At 41.4% G+C, this 13878-nt stretch overlaps 2 protein-coding genes across 3 annotated transcripts in view; both read right to left on the bottom strand.

Annotated features, from left to right (window-relative positions):
- LOC118326363 (sodium/potassium/calcium exchanger 3-like) overlaps nt 1–2776 on the bottom strand; it is a gene marked incomplete in the record, with an annotated part of 55727 nt that extends 52951 nt beyond the window's left edge. The window contains 1 exon segment of the mRNA XM_035659343.1: nt 2581–2776. Coding sequence (XP_035515236.1) covers nt 2581–2776 — 196 coding nt within the window.
- Nucleotides 2777–6795: 4019 nt separating this feature from the next.
- Nucleotides 6796–13878, bottom strand: part of dtd1 (D-aminoacyl-tRNA deacylase 1) — a 14549-nt gene continuing 7466 nt past the window's right edge. The window contains exons 5-6 of one of the 2 annotated variants that reach the window (XM_035660048.1): nt 12933–13097; nt 6796–8683 (exon numbers count right to left, since the gene is read on the bottom strand). In XM_035660048.1, coding sequence (XP_035515941.1) covers nt 12942–13097 — 156 coding nt within the window. In that variant the 3' untranslated portion in view covers nt 6796–8683; nt 12933–12941. The remainder of the gene's footprint in view (nt 8684–12932; nt 13098–13878) is intronic. The other variant, XM_035660049.1, reaches the window with a different exon arrangement.

The raw sequence follows: 13878 nt of genomic DNA, 5'->3' as shown, positions 1-13878 counted from the left end.
GGGGGGGGGGGGGAGCAACTGCGCAGCGCACACAAAGTGGGGCTCCCACTGTGGCTACATCTGCACATTCTTCAAGAGAGCAGCAACACCAATGAATTCATTTCATACTTCAGAGAGCCCAGCAGGAGCACTCTGCCCTTTCCACCCTGCCAACCACAAGTCTGGCCTAAGAGAGGGATTCAGATAGAATTAAAAAGCCCAGTTATTCAATAGTCCTGAGGGCATGGCTGAACTTCTCACCTGGCCTCACCTTCACTACACCACACACAGCAGCTAACAGCAGCAGCAGCAGCGAGGTTTGCGTGCCAGCTCTCTACCGTTGCCTCCTTCCTCCTATCTTTCGCTATCTTGCACAGAAGAAGAGGAGTGTGGGAATGATTAATGTGCCACAGTGAGGAGGCGTCGCTTCCAGCTTCACAACATCAAGCTCAATTTAGCAGAACTTCATTAAGCGCATCATAAATAATCAACTTTAATTGATATTCCGGCAAGCTGATTAAGAGTTAACAAGAACACAATGGGGACAAGGGAAATGCATTAAACGCCCCGGCGCTGTCTCTTGTTCACCTCTAATTTTGGGCACATGCAGAGAGCGGCACTGTTGCATTTCCATGTAACCAGGATACGCAGTGGGGAGGAAAGAAGAGAAAAAATTAGTCCCACTGATGATGCACAAATCATGAGAGTATGAATATTCATGCAGGCCTTCTGTCCGTGGAAAGTGATAAATGCATCTCACTTTAGCTGACGCTGACTCAGTAATTAAGTGAAGTGTTGGGGGCACAGTCAAAGAGAGATAAAAAGAGAAAGAGAAGAACACGCAGACATCAAGTCAAGTGGTACAGATGCTTGATGTTAGGAAGTAAATGCACTTATTTATTATCAGGGTTTCATCTGATTGCATTTGGGGGTTTTGGCAGGCGGTTCACTAACATGCCAGTGCAGCACGGAAATAAAGTTAGAGAGTGAAAGAGACACTGAATGTGGAACCATTTGCAGTAACCTGGAGAGGTGTATAGGCCTATACCCTGGGGCTCATTGCCCTGATTTCACCACTCTGCAGCTAAAACACCTGAACATACAGCAGCCTCTGCATCCCTCACTCCTGAATAGTTTCCTATAGTTAAAGCTCATATGAATTCCCAATATAGCCTCCTGTGTACCTGTATGACAGCACATTTTTCAGGTCAAACTGAGGCTAATGGTTTTGAGGGTGTAACTCTTTAACTTTTTGGTTTGAAATTAATTTAGTGATCTATTATGACCACATAGGCTTAAGTTTAATGAAAAAAGACACGCATTTGGAAAGATTTGTCAATGTATTGATGTCTAATGCCACCTTTAGATATTTCTATTCAATGCTTTATTAATGTGGCACAATAATGTAATGTTTTTGAGTTCAAATGTCTTCATTTTGGGGCTTTTCCAATTAAGCAAGTATTGATATATGTGATTGTTTGTGATTAAGTCAGCATAGATTTCTGCCACCCACTGCTCAAATCCGCCCCTAACACTTGTGGGTTATGCTAATGTTCCCTACAGGGTTGCAGGTCTATACCAATACCATGTTATACTGTGCTATGAAACTTGATAGTACTAGGTATGTAGGTAGGTGTAAGAAGGTCAAAGAATATTGTATCACAATATTTTGTTTTATGATAATGCATCGATTTAAACCCTCAACCACTAGATAGCAGTGTTGTAAACTGAGGGCTATGATGTTGATGATACAGGGATTGTGATAAATACAAATGCAGATCTCACTGTTCTGGTTACATAAGAAAAGTAAACTTTTTCTAACCCAGATTTTATGCATATGCTTTATACTATGACTGTTATCCTAATATTGGGTTCAAATTTGTAAAAAGAAAATTGCAATATATCCCCTTGCTTACAGTATTGCAATGTATCACAATATATTGAATTTAACCCTTGTATCGTGATACGTATCGTATCGCCAGATTCATGCCAATGCATAGCCTTAATGAATCTGGCCTTAATAATCAGCCTTAATAATACTGCATTATGCTTATCTACGGTATTGAATTCTAAAGTTTAGTAAAAACAAACAAAGACATAATATTTGGTAAAATTATAATACAGTTTCGCTCATTAAAAAGACATTGTTTTCATTCCTTTGAATGGAACAGTAACTGATAAATAATCAATAATGAATAAAATAATAATAATACATAAATGATAATTCTGAGGGGTTATCTTACCTGTGAAGACTCATACCTTTGCACCCTGGATCCAAACAACATAGCTAACTTAGAGATGATTATTCCAGAGGCAAAGCTTCAGTCCCCATAGGAACAGCGTGAAGAAGCCTCAATCATACAGTTCATTTAGAAATTGAAGTAAATGTGCCAACAAATAAGTCCCTGTAGGCAACTCAAGAATAACGTTTAACCTTACTTATTCAACAGGAAGATGCAGCTACGCTAATGTTATTGCCTCTGTACCTTAGAGCTGTGTTCGGTGTTACGGAACAAACATGTACAGTACTGAACCACAACGGGCTGTCTGCTGGAGGGCTATAGCTCTCCTTCTCCGGCATCCCGAACAACAAATCCTCACCTGAATTTTCCGCTAAGTAGGAAAACCCCTTCACGACCAGGAGCAAGCCGCCGAACAAGCATATCTGGATTAAAACCAACTCCTTTCGTTTTTTCCGTCTCGCTCTGACCTTCTTCTGGTTCGGCATCACTTGCGTCGGCCGATTCCGGAGTCGGATACCCGGCAGAGACATCCCCTCTACCGCTGCCACATCCATGCGGATCCCCGAAGTCCAAAAAAAAAACAAAAAAAAAAAAAAAAAAAGGAAGAAAGAAAGAAACGAGCAACCTCCTGTAAGCCCCCAGGAAACTCACTTATCTCCCGGGAATGGATGAAAAAGTGCAGGGGAGGGGTTTCAGAGGACCGGGGGGGAGGGGGGGATGTTAAAAAAAAAAGTTGGAAATTGGTACCGCTGGGATGCTGCGAGGGCTGTTAGGCAAAAAACCGGCGAGCTTCTGGCTGCAAGAGGCGGGCTGAGCTTCTTATGTCATGTTGAGATGAGGTTTGTGAAGTAGTAAGGCAGAGGACTGCTGCACGAGCCCTCCATGGATGCGTCCGTCTGCTGAGTGTGAGAGAGAGAGAGAGCGCGCGCGCGCGAGAGACGAAGAGAGAGAGAGAGAGAGCGAGAGATGCGCGAGAGAGAGCGAGAGAGAGCGCGTGGGCATGTACGCACATCGACTAAAGTAAATCCCAGGTCAGAAATCAGTACAGGTGCTCACACTGGAGGAAGCATTGTATCATATGGGAGCTGGAGTACACTTCTACCCATATGACACTATCGTCTACTTGTTATGTACTTTCCGGTATTTTTACTTTATTTCATGTGCTGTCAAAGTTAAGGTTGCCCATTAAAGCTCCATCACAGACCTTTTCCACAGCAGCCATTTTGACATGACGTAGTGGGGTAAACACAGGTGTTACCAATGATGCTGATTAAGGTTCAGTTCCATTCAGCTCAAACAGGCTCATTTAGTGTCATTGGTAATTCCAGTGCCCGAAAGGGACCACAAAACCCAAATTCAACACAACCCAAACCCTAGTTCTTTTTATCCTTTTTAACAAGGACATTTCCAGTGTTGTTTTCTTAGTGTTAATCTAGCTGACTGCCAGCATTACTGTACGCAGGGTTTTAGAAAACCATGCATGGTCCAAACACTGAACTTGCTGGAAGGTTTTTGGGGCATCAAAGTCATTATTTTTAGGCAATTGTTTTATGACTTTTATTATTTATTTATACCTCTCGAGAAAAATACTGGGGTCCATATCCCCTGGACCTCTGCCGTGGGTACAGCCATGCTCAACAAAGGTGGCGGTACTGAATTAAGAAGTAAAGGTACGCATGTGGACAAGAATCAGAAGTGCCACAGTAACCGGTACGTACCTGCTATTTCAGACACTGCATAACACCCTGTGTTTACCTTACCATTCATGTAAAAGATGGCTGCGTGAAAAAGTCAGGTCTCTAGATTCTTTGGCCACGTAGGGGCAGTGCAACAAGCTGTAAACACAACAATGACATTTTATCACCTCATAAAGTTGACGGGGTGAACGTGTTAGCAAACAGACACAAGCAGCATTCATTTGGAGTTATGTTACTGGCCACCCGGTATATGTAAGTCCAATATTTACTCTCAATATTTAGCTCTAGCTGTTAATATAATGCTCTACCATGTTCACCAGCTGGGTGCTAACTTTGTCTGCTGTCTGGTGCTTGCTACGTGGTGTGTACCGAGCGTTCTGGTCTGAGCCTTTTCACCGAAAATGGCTGCCTGCTGCAGCAGGGCAGGACAAGGTTGATGAGGGCGGTGAGACCGAACCAAAACCACCGCAAATATAACAATGAGCTGAGAGATGCTAAAACGGCCTGTAGAGCTGAGGGGAACTGTAGGGTGTCTGTGTATTTGTTACTATGGACAACACCTTTTACAGTTACAGTGTCTGGATACTTTAGGTATAGCTGAATTCACAACTACTCAAATAATGTAATAATAATGTATTTCAATGTAGTTCAGGTACACAACCACACTTAACATTTTCAAAGTAAAATTACAAAATAGTGTAATACCAGTACCAAAAAATATATGAAAAATAATTTCAGTAGATTAAAGCATGTCTTAAGCACACACATATTCTCCACTGTGCTTTTTTTGACTTGGGATCAGATCTTCATATGATCTCGTTCATATCTAAACATAGTGTATTTGACATAAAAGCTAAATAAAAAAAGTGTTTGAATCAAATGAAATGTAAGTAATGTGGAGATCAGAATTGGAAATTGTTTGTTGTTTGGTTAAGGTGAAAACAAGATGTGTGCCTTTCACTGCCCTCTTCTGGGAATGTCTTTTATTGATGTGCAGTGCAGCAGCCTGTACTTGAAGGAAATGGCATGCTGTACTGCTGAATATCAAAATAAAGTTTGGTTCCTGAAGCTGCACTGGCTTTCTAATAACATTCCTAGATGTTTTGGACTGGTACCACTCACAGGCTCAAACATACACGAATCCTGTGGGCAGCCAAACACTACTCTTCTATAGACATTAACAATAATAATGTTATTATTCTAAATTATGTCAGCATCTCAGCCAAAAGTGAGTGTCATTCCCCATGAACATGGATAAAGACCGGTTCTGTTTCTCTTCAGGCATTTGGACCCTCGCTGCAGCAAATCATTCATCAAGGCCAGGACGGATTAGATGTAGTATTTTCTTTGGTTACACAATAGTAGTTAGGTCATATGGATTGATTTCACTTGCGCCTGCTTGTACATGTTGTCTACTCACTCACTGCATATCTGTGTCTACAAAGCAGCCATGGAGCAGAGATTTCTCTGTGTGTCTGCCATTTCTGATGTCTCTGTGTAACAGTTTGGGTGAAACAGAACTTTAGGATAATGGATAATACTTTATCCCGGCCAAGTGGGTTTCTTGATTGTCGGGCCTGAGGTTTCATATAAATAGCACTGGAAACTTTCCAGCAAGAATGGAAAAAGTGGTCAGGGCTCTAGGCAACTGGTTTCATTGTGCTTTTTTAACCCTTTAGAGCAGCTTAGACTGATAAAAGTAAAGACAAGAAAGATAGGGGAAAGCAAGAGATGTGACTGAGAGCTGGCCAAACATATTTTGAAGAAAAATAATCCATGTTTAATCCAAATACTATTTTTCCCCCAAATAAGATACTGCCAGTTTTTAGCATCACATATGGCAAAGCAAACTCTAGTGACAATCCACTATGACTGAGACATTAGGGCTGCCATGAAACCTGGCTTGTCTAACTTGCAACGTGAGCTTGGACAGGGCATGGAGTTACCAAACAAGATGAATTCCCAACCTCTCAGAGGCACACAAAAGAGAGAAAAAAAAGAAAAACGCAAGGGGAATGAGGGAAGAGGAAGGAGGAGGGGGGCAACAAATTAAATCCAGTTAAATTGTTTTTCCATAGCCAGTGGGCTTGGCAAAGGACTCTCACAAACACACACAAGATGTAAGATAAGTTGTAGAGAAGACTAACCAGACACAGTGTGGTTTCAGATGTAAGAGAATGCCTGGAATTTAACCCACTTTCCCATGTCCGACTGACACCGCGCCCACTGCCCTGCCCTGCAGCCCGGGGTGTCCACGCATGGACACACAAACAGCCATGTTGGTTTGAAATACCTAGATGATTCCGCAGATAGACAAACCTCCAACATCTGCCCCACTCAACACTCCCTGTTCTCACCCCGTTACAGCTGCGATCGGTTGCAGCCCTCTCAGAGGTTTGGTACAGTAAAATCAATAATCAAAGGCCCCGTGGCCTGCTTCATCCACTCTTACTGTAATGCCTGTCTGGCATTGGGATCACAATGCAGTCATTGCAGAGGAGAACTGCAGTTCTAGCCCAGTTTGAAGCAGTACCAAGGCTTGCTAGCTAACAGACATATTTGGGTCATTGTCTTCCCTCACAGAGAGCTCCCAAGTCTGGGCTACAGCAGCTCCTCTCCCTCTCCTGCTGCTTTACACCACAACATGGAGAAACCTCAGCTCAGCACCACTGGAGGGAGAGAGAAAGGGGTTGGGGGGGATATGGCATGGTTGGCCAGGAATAGCTTGCTGAACTAAAAAAAAGCTAAAGAGCTAAAGTTGGGACGATATAGACGGACCAGGTGGTGATGCTGGAAGGAGAAATAAGGACAAGTATCCCTGCTTTTGCATCAGATAAAAAAAACAGTGGAAAAACACACAAGAAACACTGCATGGATTATTTTTTGTATTAACAGCTTTATAAAATGCCAACAAAATGTACATTCAGATCTGTCAAGGGACAGCAGGACAGTGTCATAATCAAAAACATTAAGAAATAGATGTGTTTCTGTGAGGCCAAAGTCTGCCCAACCACACTGGTGTCAGTGTTCAATGATAGTAGAGCGCCGCTGGCCATCTCCACGGAGGCAGAGTACATGTAATTGATACAAACGGACTCGAAGTCACTAAGCCGAAGCTACTTGATCCTAGACGTAAAATTGACCACAGCTGAAGCGAGCAGTATGGCACTAACCCTCCCTGCAGTCAAACCATCATTTCCTCAGTGTGGGTCTGGTGGGGCGACTAAATGAGAGACATGCAGGTAATCTTTAGGGATTTTAAGGTCCAACTGAAATCATAATTAGTCATCAGTTTTTGCAATTAAAGATAATTTTGAAGTGGTTTTTAAATGTTTCGCTAATATTCTTTTTAACACTGTAAGGAAGAAAAATCTGTTTTAGAGATGTATCTAAAATGCTCCTTGCAGAGTAACAACCACAGAGACAATGTAAACAGACAAACTGTTAACTGTAGTTTACAAGACGAGGAGAGATAGCCTTTTGTTAGCAATGGAACTGAAAAGGAAGGACAGCAACATTTAACATAATCTAAACTGTTCAATGTTGAAATTTGCAGGTGCATTTATAAGCTGTTCAGCTAACAAGCTAATTAGCTATCTAGCCGGCAAACAGTGCACGTTTCCCATGGTGCGTGTTTGTTTGTTACTTGATGTAGCAAGCTAAGGTGCAACACCAGACGTGTCCATGCTTATAGAAGGAAAGCTAATGTAAAATTGTAAAATTTTCATTTCTCCCTTTTGCCAAGTGACAGGAAATATAATTTATGAAGCAGACCTGTGTTCTCTAGATATTTCAGTTGGACCTTAATACAGTACTGATACGGGTAGGGTACAAGTTAAAGGTGCAAGGTAAGTGTTAAATAGCTCTACATCCTGACAGCAATTACTGATATAGAGTGTTCTGGCAGTGACATGGGTCTCCCAGTCCCTCCTTCTGCAGTAAACGGAGAATACATGTTCAGGAGGCCCGTTCACACTTCACAAAATAGTTTCGTGGGGGAGTAGGGAGGGGACTGCTAACTGAACGGACAGAAAGTTAGCCAAAATGCAGCTTACACTTACAGCACCTTTAAGTTTTTTGTCCACGGGCCAAATGGCTAGTGAATATTCAAATTGTACCAGCCACTGAATACATTACCATTGTTTTTAAAATTTTGTTCTGGCACAATAACATTTTTAAACAGCATGTACGCATGTACTATACCAGTCATGAGGTGTAACTGGGACAATGAATATGTCTAGGCTGTTGCATTATCGCTGTCTTGATGTTCTTGTGTCTGTACTATGAGCCAAGGACTTGGAGCAGAGTTATGCTTCAGGGTCAGTGCCATGTGTCTGAGCAGAGATTAAGTGGGAACAGCGGGCTGAGAGTGAGACAGGCAGGGAGAATCTGAAAGAGAAAGACGGACAGAGACAGAGCCCAAAGACAGTAAGAGAGTGCAGAAAGCTACTGAGCCACACAGTGTAGTGCTATTGATATCTGCTCTATCCCATATCACCCATGTTACCTTCCTATGCATTTCCCTACATCAATCTGTCTTCTAGTTAGACTTTGCTACTTTGTTTACACCTAGGCAGTCCCATGTGATTCTGGAGAAGAGAAGCCAAAGACACCAGTGAGGGGACGATGTTCTGCGACAGGCCAAGATAATCCAGTTGATTTGCAAACAGGAAGGAGGGTAGTCCACGATCAGGTGTAAGAGTCACTGAGGATTAAGGCCTTCCTGAGGAAACTGGGCTCACCTTCATGTCCCCAGTATGACATCTGCATGAGAGAAAACAGAAGAGAATCACTTTGGTCTCTGGCTCTTTTCATTTGGATTATCATTAATCAATAAACGGCAAGTGTAACTGTGCAGCTTGTTCTGCCAGCCATGTGGCCACAAGTGGCACCTACAGCATAAAAGCACATAATGTTTTACTTAATTAAAACTAACATTCACTTACAAAGACATATCTACTCAAAGTTTGCCGACATTAGACACTAAAAAACAACTGCTCATACCTGACCAAGTAAGGCTGTAGCAGCAAATATCTTTATTGAATGTTTTTTTTTTAAAGGTGCCTTTAATTGCCTATTTAATGAATATTTAAACTAACAACCAAGTGAAAACAAACGAGAAAAAAATAAAAGGGATAAAAACATCAGCCTGTGTGTCAACAGTTGCAGCAGCAACCTATTTACACATCCAGCAGGAGCAACATTAGCATTGATTTGGACCTTACAAATTCAAGTCAAATATTCATTTTCCTTTCATTTCGGTTTCTGTGAGTAAAGTTGTAAGTTGGGGAACCAGAATAATAGGCTGAAAGATACTAAAATAGTCCATATAGCTGGTGATAATTTTCTGTGGTTTTGTTACTATGAGTGACAACTTTCACATTACACACTGTCATTTGATTCATTGATCAATGCGATATATAGAGAAAAAAATATTGTTTACCAATCAATCAATCAAATGTATCAGCAAACACACAATATAGTGGAGTCACCGTGTCCTGAACAGAATCCCTTTACCTGTGTTGCTTTCACAGCCTCTCTGTGGTATGTTTCCATAGCCGGTCTGTTGGGTAGAGTGGCTGAAACAGCTGTTTTTGTCATCTACGTCGGTGAAGGATTTTATTTTATTTTTTTTTTTTTCAACCAAACCAGAGTTGGTGGTTGTTAGAACAGTCTTTTAGTGAGTTCTATTTTGTTTCTCTGTCTGGTGGCGAGCAATAGTGATATTACAGCTGTAATCAAAAGCTCTATCTCTGTAGGGATCCTTTCCATAATAATGTCAGACACTGAGAATAACAATCTGAGCTTGTCAGTCGCAGCAACAAGAACTTTTAGTGGACGGACTTTGATGGCCGCATTTGTCCCCAAGGATTAATGTTAGCTTACACTGTGGCTATTGCAGCAGTTTTCACAAATATTTTACATTTTCACATCTAACTCAGTGAATAAAGGTTTATTTTGACCAAACCAGTATCAGTGATTGTTGGAAAGACTGGAAAGTGGTTTTGTTGAGTTTTATTTTATTTCTGTCCCATTGTTTTGCTCTGAAATGCTGGTGCTCCAGCGCGACATCCAGTGTCAAATGAATTTCGTATATATATGTATATATGTATATCTCATCTAAAGATGTCCCTTATCCAAAGCAATTGTAGGTGAACAGATGATGAAATTCAGTGCTAGAAAAGGGAAATTGGAACCATCATTTTATTGGCACAGATTATCAGCAGATTTACACAAACGGAGAATGTGACTGCAGGCTTTATTAAATATTTAAAAAAGGCACCACATTGTGAAAGCAGCCATATAAAAATCTTAAATGAAAGTTACGTCTTCTCTCTGAATAAATCTGACAGGTCTACTGCATAACAGGTGATTTGCCAACAATTAGGGCAGCAAATGACAACGTGGGTTGGAAATTGCTTACGGCAACCTGACGAGCAGCAGAAACCTTCATGTAAGCTGTTATGAAAATCAGAACATTGCAGACAGGAAGGAAGGAAGACCAGAGAAGATAATGGAGGACGGTCACAAACTGAGGAAAGCACACACTGCTCATGTTTAAGTCATGCAAAGCAAACCTCGGGAACACCGATTCCCTCTTTAAAATATGCAGTGACAGAGCCAGGCAAGCAAGCCCCTTGTCTGACATCTCTCTTACATCCAAATTTCCCTCTCCCACCTCTCCTCCCACCACAGCGCACACACTTCCAGAAGTGCTGTGTTTGCACTCCCCTGCCGCACACGCAGGGATGAAAAAGTAACTCTCTCCACTTTCTTTTGCTTCTTCTACTTTCTTGTTTCCCCCTCTTTCTCCCATCTCCCTCGCTCTGGCTCTCCGTCAGACAAAAAAAGGCCTTACGTAACAAGTTTCTGAAGCCTCCATGTCTTGGGGCACATATTTACCCAACATGCACTTGGGGATTACAGTGCAAGGCCCCCTGCTGTAGAAGAGTCTGAGATAGGACTACAGGCTTACAAAGTCCCACATGGGACAGGGTGTGTGTGTTTATAGCGTTACAGAACAGACAAAACTGTACCAAACAAGACAAAAATAATTCAGCATCAATGGTGAACTTCAGAGGTTCACACTGGAGTCACACCTGCTCATGTCTGTATGTATCTGACTGTACGGCCGCTGTCAAAGGCACGGCTGCAGTGCCAGTGTCTGTGAATCCGTGTGCATGCCCGAGAGTTCACACAGGGAGAGGGGCTGTGCCACAGGAGCCAGCAGCAGCAGCCTCAGCAGGGAGAGCAGAGGGGACACGGAGGGAGCTGACTCAATGCCTCCCCGTCTCTATTCTCCCAGAACTCCTCTGTTTTTGCACTAGTAAACAAATACTGAAGGCAAATAAGAGCAACCCCGACCCCTCCTCTCTCTCCCTCTTCCCCGCAATATGAGCCACAGAATGAGAAACAAACAGGTCTCGCATGAACGTTGCTGAGTTTCACCGCAATGTCAACAACAACAAAGGGAGCCGGCACAGATGAGGAAAGGAGGAGTGGAAAACAGAGATGCTGAGGTGAATGTGAACGACGCTGCTTTTTTTTCCTCTCACTGCACATTCAAAGCTACCATATTGTACTTGACACAATACACTAATATAATAAATGGGAGAGAACTATTTTTGAGGGCAACTGTATTTGTTGACAGTGCAAAATACAAAAAAACAACAGTGCAATCTCTTGCAAAAAGGCACAGCTGTACATTTTCTGAATATTGTTTCTTTCTCAGGTGTTCAGGTCTATCAGGGTTTCTGCAAATTTCAGAATCAAACTGTCTTTTAGACTTTTTTTAACATCTGTTGAATTTGAGAACCACGGCGTTACATGTATTACCTTTCACATTCTTTTGTGCTCACATGCTGTATATAAAGTGTTTTGCAAGATACTGTAAAGATGATTGATGATAATGTGGATAATGAGTTTTCCTCTTTTGCCTCGACTTGAAATCTGCCCATTTACACTCAATATGTTTATATTAATAATGGAAAAAAATACTAAGTGTAATATAAAAGGCATTTCTCATAGTGATGAACCCACAGATTATCCCCCAACTACATTTCACATCCAGTGATCTTAAAAAAAAGGATCTTAAAAAATATTTTTCTCAGGAGCAGTTGAAGACAAAAACAGAGCTAAAGGAAGAGTGAATATATGAAGTGTCTTCCCCAGTCGCCCAGATTTGCTGAATCTTTGGTTTTAAGCGGCTCCTTAAAACCCATCTCAAAAAGTGCTATATAAATAAAGTCCTACTTACTTACTTACTAACTGGATGTGTAAATAGGCAACTGTTTGCTAACATGTTAGCCATATCTCTTTGATAAGGCAATGACAATATTATGATTTCAACTTGCTGCACTGCCCCCAAGCAGCCAAAAAAAACATTAATCAGGGTTCCCACTCTTTTCCATTCTGCTTCACATCTGGTTAACCCACTCTGTCATACCCCGCAGCTACTGACTGTCAAGTTTCAAACTAAATATGCCCCTAGGTTTATGTAGGAGATCTGAGTGAGGGGCTAAAATACAATATTAAATAATAAAAATATAAATAATATATTGTATATAAATACAAACATTCTTCAGGATAACACAGATTATTTCCAGGATCTTTGGTTATTTAATCAATTTCCAGGTGTTTTATTGACTGGAAAACTAGTCTCTAAATTTCCAGGTTTTCCATGAAGCCATTTTCTTTGCGCATGAGAAATGCTAATTAAGTGACAGATTTATTACAGAAAGCTTAAAACGGGGAAATAATGTGCACATTTAATATCTCTCTGTATGTGAACTGAAGCCTTTTCAGTAAGCAAATATCATCAAATGTAATAAATAAAACTAAATTCACAGTTAAAAAATACACTGAAGAGATGATTGGCCTTTATAACATGGTGATTCAAGTTCTCAAATGACACTCTTTAACAGAAGAAATGAATGTAAATAAAAGACGTGATGTTTTAAGGACCCGCAGACACCTGTGTGTATTTCTGTGTACATCTCCTCGGCTCCCTCACCCTGCCCACCTAGGGCTCCCTCTCTGACGACACATCTCCCTCGGCTCCACTACTGGCGTTGGGGTCCTGCCGGTAACGCTGGGCGCCTTTGTCCCTGCTCGACTCTGAGGGGCCCTTGGAGCGCGTCTTCTCTTTCCTCTGCTGCTGCTTCTCCTGCTTTGACAGCTGAGGAAACACAAGAAACAGGAAAGGTTGGTTCTTAAAAAACAATCTTTATCTCACGGTTCAATTCTTGTGCCCTTAACATGTACAAACCTGTCAAAGGAGATGACAAAAACACTTTTCTATACACATGCCATAAATTATAGAAAAGCTTGGATTGCGCCTTAAGAACATTTAGGTGCCTCTGGAGAGGAAGAGGAGTTAAAGGAAAATTCCATACACATGGCTGTTAACAGAGTGCTCCAGTTTACGTTCAACTTGCCTTGTCGACTCCTTCAGTCTTTTTTTCCCCCCAGAGAACATGCCTGAACTTGATGCATCCAGCTGTGAGCTTTATGTGTTATCTTTGCAAAATAGAGAGCCTAAAAAAAACCTTTGATTCTGAGCGGCAAGCTGACATTTGCCAGTGATGTCTCAGATAGCCAAAAATATTTTCTGCTATCTAACTTATTGTAGCTCTACTAAAATATCTCAGAAATGCATCATTTAGTGCTTCTGCTTTTTTAAACAGAATCATTTGGAGTGAAAGAGAGCAGGAAAATTCTGAAACTTTTTTTTTTTTTAAATGAGTGATTTGTACTAAATAGTGACAGCCTTAGTATGCACCTACTGATAAAAGAAACCATGTTAAAAGGTTAAATTGCAACCATTTTCTGGCAAGGTAAAAAAAAAATCTGATATATTTTGAACTTTAAACAAGAGTCGATTATATTAAAAGGTCCTGGAAGCAGGGTCTGCCAAAGTTAGAACAGTTGTGTTTATTTCACTAAGAAATAATGCTTTT

The sequence above is a fragment of the Morone saxatilis genome, unplaced genomic scaffold, assembly GCF_004916995.1.
Source record: "Morone saxatilis isolate NCDOM2014 unplaced genomic scaffold, NCSU_SB_2.0 Contig17, whole genome shotgun sequence".
NCBI classification, from domain to species: Eukaryota; Metazoa; Chordata; class Actinopteri; family Moronidae; genus Morone; species Morone saxatilis.
The sequence above is the reverse complement of the archived record's forward strand: the minus strand, read 5'-3'. Positions and strand labels throughout refer to the sequence as shown.